The 19,728-nt window shown below is 49.3% G+C and overlaps 1 protein-coding gene across 1 annotated transcript in view; it reads right to left on the bottom strand.

The window, feature by feature from the left end:
• Nucleotides 1-238: 238 nt before the first annotated feature.
• pcp4b (Purkinje cell protein 4b) overlaps nt 239-19,728 on the bottom strand; it is a 43,263-nt gene continuing 23,773 nt past the window's right edge. The window contains exons 2-3 of the mRNA XM_076281625.1: nt 13,551-13,602; nt 239-541 (exon numbers count right to left, since the gene is read on the bottom strand). Coding sequence (XP_076137740.1) covers nt 408-541; nt 13,551-13,602 — 186 coding nt within the window. The 3' untranslated portion in view covers nt 239-407. The remainder of the gene's footprint in view (nt 542-13,550; nt 13,603-19,728) is intronic.

Here is a 19,728-nt window from a genome sequence, read left to right as displayed (position 1 = left end):
GATGACACAGAGAGAAGAAGAAGAAGAGAAAAATTTATCACATTTTTTTGTCCATAATTTATTGGTACAGCAATCAAATAATAGGTTACTTATGGAAGTTCACAGACATGTCAGTGATCGGATAGAGCTACAGTCTAAGTCCCCCTATTCCACACTACGTCCCCTCCTCCCGATTCCCCATCCCCGGTCCCCCCACCCCGCCCCCACAACCCCACCCCAACCCACCCCCACCCCCAGCCCTGGTTCGGAGCCCCCAGCCTGTGGAGTCTGTACAGGATAAATTCTTTTACATGCAGGATCACGCCATGCCAGCCCACTGGCCCGTGGCGGCGGCCGCCGTGGCCATCGTCATCATCGCCGTCGCCGTGGCCCACGGGCACGCCGCCGCCGCATCGCCGCCGTGGCAACTAGGACTTGTCGTCGGTCTTCTTCTTCTGGTACTTCCTGAACTGGGATTGGATGGCGACCGCTGCCTTCTCAGTCTCAGGGGCGTCCATGTCGATGTCAAAGTCCTCCGCCGGGACGTCCTTCTTGGAGGCGTCTACGGAGAGAGAGAGAGAGAGAGAGAGAGAGAGAGAGAGAGAGATCACAAACAGGTCAGAGAGAGGAAGAGATGGGTAAATTCATGCATACTAAAGAGAGGATGGGGACTGCAGACTGTCGCAGTGGAGAGACATGTCATTCCCAGTGAGTGTGTTGCTGCAGGGTTTTTCAGTAACATTAAGAGGAAGCTCGGTCACTAATTCATCAAAGGTCTGACAGTTTTAGTGTACAGATTTCAAGTTTAATCCCTTATTGGCATATTCACACCACAAACCTCTCGCCAAAAACTACGATAAGTATGTCACATTGTTGCTTTTGCCTGACATTGGATTCACGTGCAGTTCTGTGTTTTTTCCCTGTCGTTCAGTTCAGCTTACTGAGTATCCTCCCCATGTGTGGCCTGTCTCGATGCTCAAAGCTGCAATCTGCAATCAGCTCGAGTCCAACTGATTAGAGCCCCTGAACCGAGCCGCACGGAGGCACCAGAAAACGGAGCTGCTATCAAGGCCTGCATCGCCAGGCGCAGATACGCATCCAAGCCCCGTGAGCCAGGGAGACAGAGAGAGAGAGAGAGAGAGAGAGAGACAGAGAGAGAGAGAGAGAGAGAGAGAGAGAGAGAGGGAGAGAGAGGGACGAGAAGAGACAAGGAGCGGAGCGGCAGTGCTATCAGGGGAAGATTCATTGCACGGCGCATTTTCATATTCAGCTGTGGATTCGCTTGCCGTCTTATCTCCAGAATGCAGGAGCACACCGGGAGCAGAGTAAAAGATGGGAGAGGAGGAGGAGGAGGAGGAGGAGGAGAGAGAGGGAGCAGAGGAGGAGATGGGAGAGGAGGAGGAGGAGGAGGAGAGAGGGAGAGAGGGAGGGAGCAGAGGAGGAGATGGGAGAGGAGGAGAGAGAGAGAGCAAAGGAGGAGATGGGAGAGGAGGAGGAGGAGGAGAGAGAGAGAGGGAGGGAGCAGAGGAGGAGATGGGAGAGGAGGAGGAGGAGGAGGAGGAGAGAGAGAGAGAGGGGGGGGGGGAAACTCGGGGATTGACTAAAGAGATGCTGCTGAATCTTTCAGAGTAAGATGGCAGGTGGGGTGGGGGTGGGGGGTGGGGCAATGAGTGTGGGGGCACTTATGAAATGGAAGGAGCGAGGGATGGAGGGAGTAGGGAGGGAAAGAGGTGTTTGTGAAGGAAAAGGAAAAAGGAAGAGGAGGAGGGGATATGGACAGAGGAGACGCAGATGAATCTCTCAGGGTTGAGAGAGAGTGCTCTGACTAGGGGAGTGCCTGACTTCTACGATGAAAGCAGGAAGTGATGCATGAATGATGGGGACTGGAGGAGAGAGGGAAGCTTGGTATCGACTGAGAAGACACTGCTACATCTTTTTGGGGCTAGTGGGGGAGGTGGTGCAGGCGTGCTGATTGCACCCCATTACCCCCATTACCTCCACCACTACCACCACGTTCTGCTCCACTGATGAAGATCCCTGCAGTCGCCCCATGGCGGATGCTAACTACTTTGTCCAGGCTGCCCGTGGCCTCCACAGTAATTGCTATTGAGTTTTCCAGCGCTCTAATGCAGTGCACTCAGTCTGGCCAGCTCTGCCTATTGAGCTGAGATCTCCTGTTAGCCACGTAGCATCTCCATCAGAACACCCCTACTGCCACTGGGCCAACAACACTGGGCTCTAAGGTAGAGAAGAGATGGTCGTATATGATGATGATGAAGATGATGATGATGACGATGATGATGATGATGGGCTATGGTGGTATGGGAGGGGGATGAAGAACAGAGCTATAAAGAGTGATGAAGGGGATGATGATGACGATGATGATTATGACAACAGCGATGACGGCGATGATGATGCTGCTGATGATGGACACATTGATGATGGTGAGGATAATAATAGTGATGGTGTTGACAAATGATGAAGACAATGATGATGACTATCACGTTGTGCGATCAGGGTGATGGCAATGTGGATGATGACAGTGATGGGAGTTTAAAGTGATCGCACGATAACGGTGACTCTGGAGTCTTCCCCTCGTCTCCCAAAGAGACTTATTATATCCTGTGTAATGCTGGCGGGCCTTGATGAATGCTCGAGCAGTCACCGTCAGCGCTGTGTTGTGTGCCTCTGCCACCGCCACCGCCACCGCCACCGCTGCTGCTGCTGCTATTATCATTGATGTTAGCATGGCGCCGCGCTGCCAGAGGGCTTCAAGAGAGATGCGAGTGGCCCGAGGTGACAGTGACGAATCGGGTTGGCCCTGCTGGAGCGCCTTGAGCAGTCATTGTCTCGCCCCACAGGAACGGATGATCAAAGTCATTGGGCCTGGCAGCACTTTCAGACGTCCTGCGTCTGATTAAGAAACAGTGTTTTTGACTGTGAGGGCTCTGAGAACGCGCCCCTGAGGCACTTATGAGGCGGTGTTGTTATTGTCGTGTTGTTATTGTCGTGTTGTTATTGTCGTGTTGTTATTGTTGTGTTCTGGCAGACAAAAAAACAAAAACAACTTAATGCATATTTCAAAGTGCTGTCGGTGGTGATGGTATTAAAGGAATAAGGGCAGATTTTATGAAGGTCTGAGTTATAGCCTGGAGATTTCAGTGGCTTTGCTTACAGGAGACCAAGGCATAAAAGGTCTCCTCGACCAGCATCCATTTGTCAACCTCTTGGCCCAGGAATCCTATCACTCCCCTGAAACATCAAAGTCCCTATCATCTAAGAGCCTTTGTGGTATACCAGGAGGACACTGTAACCTTTCCCAGCCAATCTCCCCCTCCCACACCTTCACTTACTGCAGGATGTGTGTGTGTGTGTGTGTGTGTGTGTGTGTGTGTGTGTGTGTGTGTGTGTGTGTGTGTGTGTGTGTGTATGTGGGAGACAGGGGTAGACCTGTGCCCAGTGATCATAAAAGCTCCATTTGGAAATGAAGTGAAACTTCATTGTCTTCATGATAATGTCATGGCACCTTGTCGCTGCGGATCTCCACGCATCTGTGCCCCCCCCCCTCCCCCCAGCCAACACCGAACGCTGAAAGCGCCAGTTCAGCAGATGGTTCATTTCACTCAGCCCATACGCCCAACTGCTGCCTTCTGCTGCGCCGTTTAAGACAAGGATCCCCCAGGAGAAATGAGCTTATTTGGTGTTGTGTTCACTTTTGTTGTTGTTGTTGTTGTTGTTGTCGTTGTTGTCGTTGTTGATTTTATGTAACGTTTTACTGCTGTGTTATACAGTAGAACATGGCGTCGTCTGTGGGAGTGCTCCTCTACTGTGGAGAGAGGCTGCGTTGAGGCCATCCCAGCGCCCATCCGGGGGTCACCGGGGGCAGAGTGGCCACAGCAGTGCTGATGCTGCCATCACGCTCACCGCCCCTGGGGTGTCAGAATACTGATGAGGGCAGTGATGGATGGACAGTCACGATGGAGAGAGAGAGAGAGAGAGAGAGAGAGAGAGAGAGAGAGAGAGAGAGAGAGAGTGAGAGAGAGAGAGAGAGAGAGAGAGAGAAGAGAGAGAGAGAGAGAGGGAGAGAGAGAGAGAGAGAGAGAGGGAGAAAGTGCTGAGTGCAGAGGACAGTAAGCAGTGTGAGGGACGAACAAATGGATCCAGATGGCTGCTGATTCTGGGAACGTCCTCATCATTATCTAAAATTTCCCTCGGGATGAATAAAGTATCTATCTATCTATCTATCTATCTATCTATCTATCTATCTATCTATCTTATCCACATCGGACACCAACAAACTCCACAATGGATCTACCAGCTGCCATCTGGACCAGGGGGTGCACCTTTCCCAAAACACCAGTGGGCAGCTGCCATAGGTACCAACATAGTTACCAACAACACCAACAATAGAGAGACTTTGATTTATGAAACTGTCTCTCTCCATGATTAGCGGCACAGTGGTCAGGAAAAGCAAGGTCTGGTCCACTTTGGATCGCCATACGGTACAAGGAGAGAGAGAGAGAGAGAGAGAGAGAGAGAGAGAGAAGGAACAAGGGACAAAGAGAGATACCGAGAAGACATGAGAGATGGAGAGAGAGAGAGGCCAGACATCACTGAGGAAAGTGAAGGTCAGAGAAATGCCACTGACCCCTTCATCAACATTGGCACCAGAGGTAGTGTTGGTGGGAGGAGGCTTTGAACAGCAGGGGAAGTGGATGTTGGGGTGATGCTGCTGGTGGCAATGAGGTGTGTGTGTGTGTGTGTGTGTGTGTGTGTGTGTGTGTATATGTGTGCATGGGGGGGGGGGGGGTTGCTTTTAGAAATGCTGCCAGGCATGGGAGTGGTGCCCGATCGATCTCATCCCAATCGAAATGGCAACTCTAAGGGGAGGTGGCTGTGTTCCGGTGTCTCCAATTAAGCTATTTTGGGTCTTTCTGCTCGGATTTGAAAGGGTCAGTCAATGTCATCGGCGCCCGCTGCGCGCAATCGAAACTAATGAGCATGATTAAGGACAAGCGCAGCGCTCCGTACTTCAAAGTGTGATTCATGCGAGAGGGGCAGGGGATGGTCCTGGCCCTCCATGACAGGCCTTTTATTGTCGGGGAAGATGAAGCTCTGGCAGACAGTGGTGGAGACTCGCTCAGCTCAGCTCAGCAGCTCTCCCCAGCTCTGCACGCGGAGACGCCGCACATGGATTTGGGGGATTTGGAGAGCTCACGGAATGTATTTTTAATTAGAAGACAGCATGAGTAAAGAAAAACTGGGTCATCTCTCTGCAAAGACGGAATGAAAACACACACACACACACACACACACACACACACACACAAACACACACACTCACACAGGGTGGCCAGATTTCATATACGTGTGAAGTCTTTGATGTTGAGAGTAACTGGTTCTGAGCAGCTTTGGGGGGGGGGGGTGTTCCGGTCTGCACCTGACACAGATGTGTTCTGGAACCATCTAGGTCTTTCTAGAGTTCTACCAGGCTGTTCCAATTGGATTGAGAAGCTTTTGCCAAGTTAGTAATGCCAGCTTGCTCACAGCAATTAATGCTAGGTCAGGGTCTCATAGGTAGGATAAGACATACAATATGGCCCTGTTTCTGCCCAGTTCTGGCCCAGATCCGTTTAAAACTGAATCGCTGTGTGTGTTTACTTAGCTATGTGTATTTATGAAAAGGAGTGATTATGTAGGCCTACTGTACTAAAGAAGCCTGATGATTTCAAAGGTGAGTTCTTATTGGGCTGGGTAAAAGTGAAAGTAATCTGTTGGCTGCATCCATGTTACAGTAATAATCACCATATGTTACAATCACTGCTGAGATGATCGATTGGGAGCGAAGCCCCGTGAGTTTTTGCTGGATGCAGCTTCGTCAGCGTTTTTCTCATTTTGCTTCTCAAGCTGCACAAAACAACAACAACAACAACAACAACGACCGCTAATCTTCTGGCTCGTTTGAGTGTAAGCCCCTTGTGCTCAGTCAGACTGAAACCGTCCCTAGAGGTCTGGGCAGCGGAGCTGGGGGTGATCGTTGCATGATGGGTACAGCTGTGGTCCTCTTACTGCCGGCCAACAGCGTTACTGGGCTTTCATATACAACGCGCCAACCCGCACTGCTGTGCTCCGGGACTCATTATTTCCGATGGCTTGCGCCGGACAACAGCAGTCCTGATGGTTTGCTCAGAACAGCACAAAATCGTGCCACTCAGTGAACTTGGACTGATGTTGAACTTTGACCGGCGACTACTATTTTGCCTTGCGTTAACCCAGCAGCCTACGCAGCACGAATAACTTTGTATCTGAGAGGACCGTTACAGTACTGGGAGCAGCTGCAGATGATGGAGGATATCTGGGCCAGATGCAGGCCGGCTCAGGGCCACATGTCCCGCAGATTTGGTTGCTATTTTGGGCTGTGCCATCTGCCTGACCACAGCTTCTGTTTACGGAGCACACCTGGTCAGAACTCTGGGTCGGAACTCTGCCAGATTGGACTGCCAGCTAGGGGTCATAGCAATGGCAGTAAAACGCACGGACAGCATGATGTCATTCACGTACATTCAGAAGAGATACTGTGATGGCAAAACTGGTCGGCCATATTGGCTCATTTGGAGCCAGAGCATGTGTAGGACAAAGATAACCATAGATCAAGATCGCCATTTTTGGCTAAATCTCTTTCATGTTTTAGCTCCGTCCGGCTGGACTTCTGACTAACATACGCTGTCCATTGTACTGTATTGTTGTCAGGTTATTTTTAGTGAATGGGTCAAATACTCAGAATGGCAGCTGCACATCCACACCCAGGGTAGGGTAGGGCAGAGCAGGGCAGGGCAGGGCAGGGCAGGGCAGGGCACTCCAAATCTGAGCACGACCAGGCCCAGATCTCTCCCAGGTTTGCTATGCAGCGCTAAGTCCTCTGATGTGCACCAGGCTTAGTGGACACACCCAGAGCAGAGCTACTTCAGGCTTATATAGTGGACCCAGTGTCCAGACCCAGAGCAGAGCTACTTCAGGCATATATAGTGGACCCAGTGTCCAGACCCAGAGCAGAGCTACTTCAGGCTCCCTGTGAGGAGGGAGGACAGGGCTGGACGATTGGATTGGTTTGGAGCAGCACTCCACACAGCTGGTTCCCCTCATCCTTGTTATCTTCCAAAGAGGAGATGCTAGCCTGTCGCTAGGCTTATGGTGTTGCTTTCAACATCTCTCTACCTCTCACAGTCTCTTTCTGCTTCACTTTTTTGATTTTGAGTTCTGTGTGGATGTTTTTCTTAAACTTCCTTATTATGTCTTGATCTGACCTTTTGTGGGGTTCCTTTTCACTGGTAATAGAGAAAAGTCTAGTTTAACTTTCCTCTGTCTGTGAGGTCCCCCCCATACTAATCTCTATCTCTGGCCCCATCTCCACCTCGCCTGCCTCTTCTCTCTCCCCCCCCCCTCTCTCTCCCTCTCTCTCCCTCTCTCCCTCTCTTCCCTCTCTGTCTGGGGGTATGTTAGTCTCATTAGCAATGCAGCTGTGACTTCACATTTCTCTGCTTGCGTGGCCTGCGTTCCCTTCTCTGTTTGAGCCCTGCTCCTGGGTGTGTCCCTGTCAGCCTCTGCATCTGGACCCGACTGGACCCGACTCCGGTCTGGACCTGGGTTCCTATCAGCGCCAGATCTGCCTTGCGCCGTTAGCCACTGGCTGTGTCATCGTGCTGCCACGCGCTCGCGGTGCTGCCACACACGGCCAGGGAGGCGGTGAAGACGACGCACTGAGCACCGTGCCTGGCAGCGCAGGACCCATTATGCTTTGCAACTGTGTGTGTGCGTGTGTGTGTGTTTGTGTGTGTGTGTGTGTGTGTGTGTTTGTGTGTGTATATGTGTGTTTACCTAATCCTTGCTCTATAGCAAATACCCAACGTGACCTTAAGAGGGATCGGCTCCCTCATCCTTTCTGTGAAACCCACTAAGATGCAATGTGCGTGTTTGTGTGTGTGTGTGTGTGTGTGTGTGTGTGTGTGTGTGTGTGTGTGTGTGTGTTTTGTTACTTACATATTCCACAGTGCAGCCAAATTACTTTCTGTCTAATGCCTTCTCTGTTTGTCTGGGTGTTTCTGTGTGACACGTCTTTGAACTGCACACTGCTGGGGCTGATTCTGCTTCTGGGTTTGAGGGGGGAGGGGGATCATCCTGGAGTACAGATGAGGGGGGGGGGGGCAACCTTGGCACGGTCGACTGTGCCCTTTCGCAAAACGCAAGAGGCAGCTGCCTGAATTGGTGTGTAAATATGGGTATGTGTGAATACATACAATACTGCTTGTGTATGTTTGTATGTGTGTGTGTGTGTGTGTGTGTGTGTGTGTGTGTGTGTGTGTGTGTGTGTGTGTGTGTGTGTGTGTGTGTGTGTGTGTGTGTGTGTGTGAGGGTGTGTGTGTGTGAGGGTGTGTGTATGTGCATTTGTGTATGTGTATGTTTATATAAGTGCACATACACACACACATACTCTTGAATTTCCCCTTGGGGATCAATAAAGTATCTATCTATCTATCTATCTAGGTGAGAGTCTGCGTGTGTCTGTGGGTCTATGTGTGTGCGCAAGTGCTTTCTTGTGTATATTTGAGTGTGTGTGTGTGTGTGTGTGTGTACCCACTCCCCTTCCACAGTGCACTGCAGAGGGAAAGGGCTGAGGAGTCAATAGTCTCAACGGGATTTCACAACCCAACCCCCATCCTACTGCCCCCCACCTCAGCCCATACCTACACCCCCCCCCCCTACATCCCCCACCTCAGCCCACACCTATCCCTCCTACCCTACACGCCCCCCCCCCCCACTTCAGCCCATACCTACCCCCCCCCCCACACACGCCCCCCACTGTAAGTGCTGCATATTGAGTAAAGCCCTGTGATGCTGGCTAGAGCACTTTCCCCTCGTCAGACCATCCGAGGAAATGAGTGTCCACAGCCTGACAGCAAAGCCATTTCAAGTCCTTTGTGTTGCCGATGTTGTGCACTTGTTCTCTCTCTCCCTCATTCTCTCTCTCTCTCTCTCTCATTCTCTCTCTCTCTCTCTCCCTCATTCTCTCTCTCTCTCTCTCTCATTCTCTCTCTCTCTCTCACACTCTCACGCTGTCTTTCTCTTTTCTTTTCCTTTTTTCAAATGTGTGTTCTGCTTAATTCTACAAACACACTGAGAGAAAAGGAACCCCACCTTTCCTGAAGGAGAGACAGAGCAGAGAAGGAAAAAAACACCCACTCTGCGATGATGAGGCATTTGTTTGTTGCTCTTATTGTGCTGTTGTTGTTTTCCTCGTTGTTGATGTTGTTGTTGTTGTTGTGGTGGTGGTGTTGTACTCTTAGCTGTGGGTGATGTGGATTAAGTAATAGCTCAGGATGAATTATACATGACAGGATTTGTCCATGTAGAATGCCGCTGCCTTATGCCTGGCCCATTTGCAAAGACATTGTGCTGTTGACTCGGTGTTTATCTCGCCTTTCATACTTCATCTATATCAGATGGGTTTGTCCCACTGCTGTGTGTTTTCACCACGGCAGCGCTCACATACTAATACCCACAAAAGAGCTCTTATCAAACAGGAGCGCTGCGTAGACTATACGTCTACATCTGTTGTTTTTTTTATTCATGTAAATGGATGTTCTGTCCATGTCAGCGGAGAAGAACACTTTGTTCTAGTGGGGAATGACGAGATGATGTTAGCCAGAGGCTTCAGTCTACAGTAAAGCCCAGCAGATCAGGTTTAGGCTGAGGATTATGCCATTACTGATAGCATTATTCACTGGTATGATTTAATTAGTTGACTTTACATGGGAATGAAATGGTCTTTTATGTGCAGTCAACCATCACTCTTGTTTTATGTGTCTGGTACAGTGTCCAGCAGCTCCACAAGCTCTTATGTTGTACAGCGACATATAGTATGATATGTCACTCTGATTCATATCACATATGCCACACATGTCCAAACAAGCTTTTTTTGCCGGAGGTGCCTTCATCTTACTTAACTAAATATAGGGAGCGTGTTAGTTGATATGATACAAGAATAACGGACTCAAGGGCATCATTATCTTTTTAGCAGAGACAATTTTCCCTCGAGGGACGTTGAGGGCTTGGATGTCGGCATGCCATCAGCTATTTTAAATCTGTACGTGGTCTATTTTGAAGACTACATGTAATTCACCTCTATGTTACTAAAGTATGCTAAAGGTTGGTGTATTTTTGAAACGCCACAGTGTCGCCCCTCGGAAATGATAAGTCCCGTGAAAAGAATATTTTACTGTGCTGTTTAACACGCAGCATAAGTGGTGTCCAATCTGACAGTGAAAAGATCCTCATTTGAATACTAAGTCTCACACCGCACTATCAGCTTGTCCGTCCCAGAGGGACACAGAGACGAGGCTGCCATTTCATTTAGTTTGCACATCTACCTCCCCGAGAGTCGCTCAGAGAAATGAGTCTACCGCGCTCCGACCCCCCACCGGAGGCCATTTTATTTCTCAGAGGATTACGACCTGAGAAGGACCGCACACCAATACCCTTTGTGAAACCACCTTGGGAAATTTTCTCTCTCGTTTTCTTCTAGTCTTTCGTGAGCCTCCAGCCAAAGACAGACAGGTGTGTGTGTGTGTGTGTGTGTGTGTGAGTGTCTGTGTGTGTGTGTATGTGTGTGTGTGTGTGTGTGTGTGTGTGTGTGTGCGTGTGTGTCCAGGTGTGGTTAGTTCGCCGCTGTGCTTCTCCCACCAGCAGGCCATTGGGCCGTGAGTCTAAATGATTCATGCGGCGTGTCTGGCCATGCCGCTCCGCTAAAGAGCGCGCTGATGGATGCTGCCCATCCCGGGTCTCCGCACGATGGCCGAGGAAACGCAACACGGCCCCGGCGAACCTCGGAGGAGGGACGCCATTAATTGATGCGGACATCGATCCCTTAATTGATCAGAGCGATAGTCTGGTAACGGCATTAATCGTGCATAATGGGATTAGGGCGGCTCTTGGCATCCATCTCCACTGAGCTGACCGGCTGACTGGCCGCGACATGGAGAGGAGTGTTGCGGCGGTGGAAAAGGCTCTCTCGCTGATTAAACCGGCGCAGAGAGGGATGGAGAGGGAGAAAGAGAGAGAGAGAGAGAGAGAGAGAGAGAGAGAGAGAGAGGGAGGGAGGGAGAGACAGATGCAGAGCTGCAGACAAGTCGACTGATCTGTGAGAGCACTTAGATAACATATGAAATGGGACATCATTTCGGAGCTCCTCTTGATGTGATACAATTTAGCACAGCCAAGCATACTGACAATAACCACTTTGATATTTCAAGTGTTTGCTTCGGGTAAGCAAAGTTTGTAAAATAGGGAGAGTTTTCAACAGATCAAGAGAATAATGACTATTGATGATTTACATACAACTTCGTTGAAACTACCACATCGAGTCCACTGGCAATTCACAAATAACTCTGCTGAAATTCAACTTGTTGGAGTCTACAGACATGTCATGAATAACTGTGCAAATGGTTTACTTGAGAAAGGGTATACAAAACGCGGTGACACACCACTTTCCCAACACTCAGTTGACACAGAATCAGCTTTGGGTCAGTTTTGGCCTTGGATGGACTCAAATGTCTGTCACTTCCTGTTAGTCCTAAAAAGGTCACCTTGGAGGAGAAACCATCTCGAACAGTTTAGTTTCCATAACTAACTCTACTGACGAATTCATGAATGCCAATTGATTGTGTAATAGGCCTGCCGATGGCACACACAAACACACCATGACAGGAATACACCTCAGAGGTCAACCTGCTGACAGGAGAGGAGAGTTGATTTGCTGATGTTCTTAGAGGAGTGTGGCTTGGCCCTGTCTATCCGCTAAGCGGAGCTTTTATGTGTGAGGGAAAAGAAAAGGGAGGCTAACAATGTGTGTGGTCAGTGAGCAAACACACACACACACACACACACACACACACACACTCCATTTGGAAGGTGAGCGGCTGCTGGAGGGATCTCTCGGGAAGAACCGTGCTTTGTCCTTCAGACATCATCATCATCAAGTGCCTTACTTCAGGAGCGGCACGAGAGAGAGGGAGAGAGAGAGAGAGAGGGAGAGAGAGAGAGGGAAAGAGAGAGGGGGAGCAACAGAGGGAGAGAGAAAGGGAGAGAGAGAGAGAGAGGGAGAGAGAGAGGGAAAGACAGAGGGAGAGAGAAAGGGAGAGAGAGAGAGGGAGAGAGAGAGGGAGACAGAGAGAGAAAGGGAGAGAGAGAGAGGGAGAGACAGAGGGAGAGAGAAAGGGAGAGAGAGAGGGAGAGAGAGGGAGAGAGAGGGCAAGCCTTTAAGTCTCATCTAAGATGCATGGGGCCAATCTGTCAGTTCCATTCCATTTCCTGACCCACTCATAACACACACACACACACACACACACACACACACACACACACACACACACACACACACACACACACACACACACACACACTAGTCTGCCCCTAACCCCTAGGCTTGCAGAGTCTGCAATGCAGCACTATAGACAGCTGTCTTATTACTGTTTTTATTACTTATTTTTATTTATTTATGTGCGTTCTCAAAGAAACCATGAACCCCCTCCTGCACACTGACACATATATACACACACACACACACACACACACACACACACACACACACACGGACACACACACACATACACACGGACACACACACACACACACGCACACACACACACACACACATGGACACACACACACACATACACATACACACAGGCACACACACACGCACACACATACACACACACACACACACTCTTCCCGGTTGTAAAATGCTTAGCAGGCTCTGCCTTCATTTAGGAAGCGTGCAGCAGAACGGCGCAGTCTCATTGATCGGCGGGCGGGTCCCAGGGGAGTGGTGTGGTTTCATTGGCAGGGAGGGAAAGAGAGAGATTTGCAAGCCTGCGGGGGAGTTTGCTTTTGAAGAGTGTTGTGCTTAAGCTTTTTGATACTGTTGGCAAGATTCAGCTCCCTACCTCGTCCTTGGAGTGAGAACTTTGGTGTACAATGGGTGCATTCCTGCTTATGGTGCAGTGCATTGAAAGAAACACGTTTGCTATATTTTGACAGCATTTAACTAATACTGCTGCATACTATAGGCTTTACACAACTGTGTTGCAGAATCTTAGAAATGAAAAACGTTGCACTGCTTGTTCTCTCTGAGGATCCTATCAAAGTTATTTTTAGAAACCTTTTAAGATCTAAAAAATCGCAAACAAGGAACCATATCCATAGATGTGACAACTACTGCCTGGGATTCTTAATTCTTGGAGAATTTAAATCTTAAAGGCTTCTTTTTTCAAATAAGAACCTAAGGGGCTCCAAACGAGAACTCATCCTAAAATAGTTCTTGGTAGACCACAGGCCTATAAAGGGTTCTTTTTGTCAATAACTCTGATAGCATAAAAGGGTTCTGTTTGTCAATAAAGTCGATATACTCCCTTATACCTAAAATACTCCCTAAAATTTGTCCCTAAAAAAGAGGAAAGTTCCTGTGTGGAGAAACAGCTCTGCTTGTGGAGTCTAGTCAGCTGACGCTAACTCACCTTGGTCCCCAGAGGTCTTGCTGTTGCCTCCCGTTGCTCCAGATCCTTGTCTCTGCAAAACAGAAAGCAACAGGAACATGTGAGATATTTATTTAATTACCGCTTTCCTGCTCACGGCCAACAGCCCACATGCTACCATACAAGGCAAAACCAACTTCTTAAAGCAATGGGATCATCCCAACGGAGTAAAATGAAGATCAGTCAGAAAGAGTAGTTCATGAGTTGCCTTTTATTAAGCATGAAGGAACAGGCAAAGAGGCACGCTTGCTCTGAGCACTTTCCTTAACATGTTTGTTTTCTCAGAAACCAAAAGGACAACAGTGTGTGTGTGTGTGTGTGTGTGTGTGTGTGTGTGTGTGTGTGTGTGTGTGTGTGTGTGTGTGTGTGTGTGTGTGTGTGTGTGTGTGTGTGCATGTGTGTGTGTGCGTGCGTGCGTGCGTGCCTCACAGCTGATTTCACCCTCCCCTTTTAGTGTTCATGATCTCTTGCCACTTCACGAGGCGCACACACACACACACACACACACACACACACACACACACACACACACACACACATAGACACACACACACACACACACACACACACACATAGACACACACACTTAGGATGTGTGCTCGCTGGAGGCATGGGGAAGTGTGTGTTGGCAGGGCTGGGTTGGCAAGGAGAGGAGACTGAGCCCCGATCACCCAGTACAGCAGCAGATGAGGCCCACACCATCTCTCACACATGAGAGAGAGAGAGAGAGAGAGAGGGCACTGTGCGCCTGAAGGACACATACACAGCCATCTGAGCCAGTGGCAGGAGAGAGAGATGGAAGGTAGGAGGTTTCAAGCATAGAGGGAGAGATAGACAAAGAGAAAAAGAGAGGGATCCATATGGAGGGGGGAAAGGAAGAGAGAGAGGAAGAGAGGTAGCGATAAATACAGGAATAAGAGAGAGAGAAATGCAGAGAAATGGAGACAGGCACGTTCCCCCGAAGCACAAATCAAGTCATGATATTCTGATCATGCTGGTTGAGTTTACTGCGATTACTCTGGGGGCGTGTGTGTGTGTGTGTGTGTGTGTTGGGGGGGGGGGGGGGTTGACTTCTCCTATAGATGTGCACCATTCAGCCTAGTGCGTGACACAGACTCCTCAACGACGCCTGAAGTGTTTCTGCCTGAGAAGCCCCTCATCAGGATCAGTATATACGCGAAGGCCCAGGCCACCCTCCCCCCACCCATGCCTGCACATTACCATTCAGTGTCTGACTAGCGCTTTTCCATTTGGTGGGGGAGTTCTGGGGACAGATTAAAGCTGACATGTCGAATGGACCATACAGCCTATGCATCCAATGCATCTGCCTATGGCCTGGCATGGGAGTCGTCAGCTCCCGCTGGCGTGCAAGATCACCGAGCTGTCCCACTCCATCTCAGAGAGAGAGAGAAAGAGGGAGAGGGAGAGAGAGAGAGAGAGGGAAAGAGAGAGGGAGAGAGGGAGAGAGAGAGGGAAAGAGAGAGAGAGCAAGAGGGAGAGAGAGAGTGAGAGGGAGAGAGAGAGGGAGAGAGAGGGAAAGAGAGAGAGAGGGAGAGAGAGAGAGGGAGAGAGAGGGAAAGAGAGAGAGAGGGAGAGAGAGAGTGAGAGAGAGGGAAAGAGTGAGAGAGAGGGAAAGAGAGAGAGAGAGAAGCTGTCTCACTCCATTTACTCCATCTCCTCAATCCCCAGTATGCTGATGTGCTGATGTGCTGTGGAGAGTTACAGGATGGAATGGAGGCCAAGCACAGTAGGGATGAACTTACAGAAAAAGAGAAAGGAGAGTGAAAGAGATTGAGAGAGGGAGAGAGAGTGTGGAAGAGAGAAAGAAAGAAAAAAAGAAATAAAGAGAGTGAAATGAGATAAACTCCAAGCAAGAGAGCAGTAAAGAAAAAAGAAAGAGTGAAAGGGAGAGGGAGAAAGAAAGAAAGAGAGAGAGGGAGTGAAATGAGATCAACTGGCGCTAAAAGCAGATATAGCATTAGCCTGGAACACTGGTGTTCCATCACTCCCTTCCACAATAGAAGGGATTAGCAGAGGCGCTATTCTTGGGGACACACTATTCCAGCCCTCTTAATATGCAGCGCAGAGAATGTGTGAGAAGTGTTACTACACACAGGGTGTGACGCTCACTGAAGCACTACGGCAAACATATATAAATAAATAATATAAATATATAAATGTGTGTGTGTGTGTATATGGCTCTGGGGCGAGAGAAGTGTGTGCGGAGATATATCACTTAAGCCTCTTAGTGTGTGTGATGTGGCGAGGCTGCTGAATGGTGCTCGGAGGGAGTCGCGTTCCCGGGGATGCTCTGAGCCACTCAAACCCCAAACAATCGCAACGCAACAGAGCCCAAAGTCGGCGATTTAGCAGGACGTTATCAGATAATGGTGGTGGTGGTGTGTGTGTGTGTGTGGAGGGGGGGGCACTCCAGGAGTGGAGGATAAAAGTGGCTGTGGAAATGTTTGTGTGTTAATCTAACGGATGCATTCGCACTAACAGGCTTGCTTGTGTGTTAATCTAGTGGATGAGGCTCGCGGATGCGGTCCACACTCATCCTAGAGCGACTGCAGGAAACTAACGTCTCCAGGATCGGACACTGCCACTGCCCAAGTACACACAGAGCAATCCAACTCATGACTCATGGCCCAGAAACGTGACAATTGTCAAAGTCTTTTAAGTTTATTTTCGGGGCCGTTGACCAGTCCTGGGCCTTCTGTATGTCCACCTTTAATTAAAGTCCCTGTGCTGAGCCTGCCACTAGCTGAGCAATGGAGAGATATCAGAACTACAATCATCAGGATGAGGCATAGCAGCTGTTTTGAAGGGTCAGAACTTAGTTTTGGGCTTAGATTTAGAATGTGTAACATCACACACACACACACACACACACACACACACACACACACACACACACACACACACACAGTGAAAACCAACCAGAAAACACCTTTGACATGCACATTATGACGGAGCAAGGCTGACTAGGTTCCGAGCTGTTCCAGGTGTTTCCGCCTGAGCCCACACACTCGCCGCCCTCTGAGCAGCGTGGGTAATTAATGTCCTTGAGTCAGCACAGGGGGACACTTCAGTATTGCCATTTATCTGCAGCGGAGCGTGGCCATAGTGACGCACAAAGAGCTCCGGGGGGAGAGGGCAGAATGTCCAAGCGACCAGCAGTAATGTGTCCCTCTCGGTCCGCATTCGTTTATGTGCATTCATTTCACCTCGCCGGTCCAAAGCAGTCCTGCTGCACAACGAGCACGATATCACAGCGAAGCAATCGGCGTGCGCACACACACACACATACACACACACACACACACACACACACACACACACACACACACACACACACACACGCACACACTCATTAAGGGGTTCTACATAAACATAACCGTCATCATAACAAAGCATGGGTATCTGCACATGCTCAAACGCTCGCCTTGTTATATTAACAAACCAAAACGCCCGCTACTCAAAGCACAAAAACTGTCTTGTTTATGTTGAGGCCAGTAATGATTTTAGATGTTAATGTAATGTAAGCAGTGATCAGTCTGACAAAACAAACACATTATCCACACACTGGACTGTGTCACACGCACACACACACACGCAATGCATTGTGGGAGCCGTGTCGGTAAGTGTAACCGCTAACGGTTAAATGACTTTGGCTCGGCCAGCACAGTCACACGAGGCCAGCGAGCCTTCACGTTGACACTGTCCACACGTGGCGGCCAGCGACACGCTATCGCTTGGATGACACAGCACAGGTCCGCCTAATTATGGAATGCCATTTGTTCTCCTATCAGACGACACATTCAGCAGCGTCTGCTCCTACCTTCTGCTGAGGGGGAAGAGAGAGAAAAGAGAAACAGGGCCGGTCATCTGAGGACAAGACCCAGGACAGGACAGGAACTGGCCGGGTTGTTTTGGGATGGGTTGGGGTTGGGTGCGTTTTCTCGGGGTTGTTTTGTTGGACCCCAGGAGGATGGTGGTAGTGTGTGTGTGTTTGTGTGTTGAGGGGGGGGGGGGGGGGTAGGGTAGGGTTACAGGGGTTTGGTCACCTTGCGATGTTATCGGGACACAATTTCTGTCCATTGGCAGGATCGCTATCCCCCTGACCGGCGGATGCTGCATGTCAGTTCACATTCCCGCTGGACAGGATGACCAGCGCAGGACAGGACAGAGGGATGGGGACTCTATTTGGGGCAGCCGTGGCCTACTGGTTAGCGCTTCGGACTTGTAACCGGAGGGTTGCCGGTTCGAACCCCGACCAGTAGGCCACGGCTGAAGTGCCCTTGAGCAAGGCACCTAACCCCTCACTGCTCCCCGAGCGCCGCTGTTGTTGCAGGCAGCTCACCGCGCCGGGATTAGTGTGTGCTTCACCTCACTGTGTGTTCACTGTGTGCTGAGTGTGTTTCACTAATTCACAGATTGGGATAAATGCAGAGACCAAATTTCCCTCACGGGATCAAAAGAGTGTATATACTTATACTTATACTTATACTGTAACCAGCTAGAGGGGTGGAGGGATCCATACGCCCCAACAGAACAGACTACTGTAGGAGTTAGAGAGGCTGATAGTTAGAGAGGCTGATAGTGAAATGATGATGTGAAGTCTCTCTTTCTTCTCTCTCCCTCTTTTTCTGTAGTCTCTCTATCCCTCTCTCTCCCCTTCTCGCTCTCCTTTCTAGTCCAAGAAAACAGCTCGTCTCAGTTCTCAGAGACTGAGGGAGAAAAGGAGGAGGCAGGAAGGAGTGTGTGTGTGTGTGTGTGTGTGTGTGTGTGTGTGTGTGTGTGCGTGTGTGCATGTTTGTGTATGGGACACAGAGAAAGAAAGAATGAGTTTCTGTGTGTGTGAATTTGTGTGTCTGAAAGACAAAGAAAGATTTTAAAAAAGCGAGATCCAAGGAGTTTGAAAAGAGACAGGCGATGAAAGAGAAGCCCAGATACACACACACACACACACACACACACACACACACACACACACACACACACACACACACACACACACACTTAGCCTTGAGTCAGACAACACATTGCTGCTCTGCTTCCCTCTACTTCCCTATGCACAGATGAGCTCCATCACAACACAAGGCCTAGGATGAGCTATGTCCAGCCCGGGGGCCTGCAACCTTCACACAACCGTATCTCTACACTGCATTCCTCTGTGTAGACTTGTTGTGGATGTGCCAAAAGTAAACAGCCCTTCATCACCATCCTCCGTGTCACTTCCTTTGTTTTGGAAGATGATTCTAGAACTTGAGTTTAGAATAGTCAGAGTAAAAATGCTTTTCCCATCTGACAAGCTGTCAGAGCAACTAGCCTGCATGCGGGAAATGAATATCTCTGTGCATTCTGATCTCCAGAGGTTTTAACAGCTGTATCAACACATCAGTACAAGTATGCAGCACACTGACCAGAAAGATGTGACGGAATGTGATGAAATGCTAACGCTGCTAACAGTACCTTTACGACGTTTACCACATATGATCTGAAAATCTTTTACATTTAAGTGGACGTGTCTGAGCCTGAGAAAGAGTTGGCCCACGTTTGAGTCTCCAACATGTCCGTGTTGCTTTGGATTAGACACACTCATGTACTACATCCCATGTACTTTACTTGACTTTTTTTGTTCATAGCTGTCAGTGCATTTCAATTGATTGCCCTAGGCAAAGCAATTACTAGATGTTCTTATGAAGCCAAGGATGTGGAATCTGCGCTGATCATTGTCATTCCTAGTCTTGTGTAAGTAAGCACAGCACAGGAGATTTTTTAATGTCTTCCAAGATACACATTAATTACTGCAATGATTCCTCCAACAGACAGGAGGAAGAGGCTTGTTTGAGGAAGTGGAGATTTGGGGTGACACATATGGGCGTGCTGCGGGGGAGAAGGACACAAGACAAATATGAGTCCTACGAGATGCTCAGGTCCTCTTCCTGCCCAGACAGCGCTTTCACAAGATGGAGTATCCCTCTGCCATTTACTTAACCTGACTTGCACACACACACACACACACACACACACATACATGCCTCACACAGACACAGACACACATACACACACACACACACACACACACACACACACACACACACACACACACACACACACACACACACAGACCATACCTATCAAACTCCCTGTATGC

This window comes from Alosa pseudoharengus, unplaced genomic scaffold (assembly GCF_046254945.1).
Source record: "Alosa pseudoharengus isolate Yale_2024_CS ecotype anadromous, Long Island Sound unplaced genomic scaffold, YU_APseudo_1.1 YU_APseudo_1.1_scf_13, whole genome shotgun sequence".
In the NCBI taxonomy this organism is placed as follows: domain Eukaryota; kingdom Metazoa; phylum Chordata; class Actinopteri; order Clupeiformes; family Clupeidae; genus Alosa; species Alosa pseudoharengus.
This window is presented reverse-complemented; position numbering and strand designations above follow the sequence as displayed.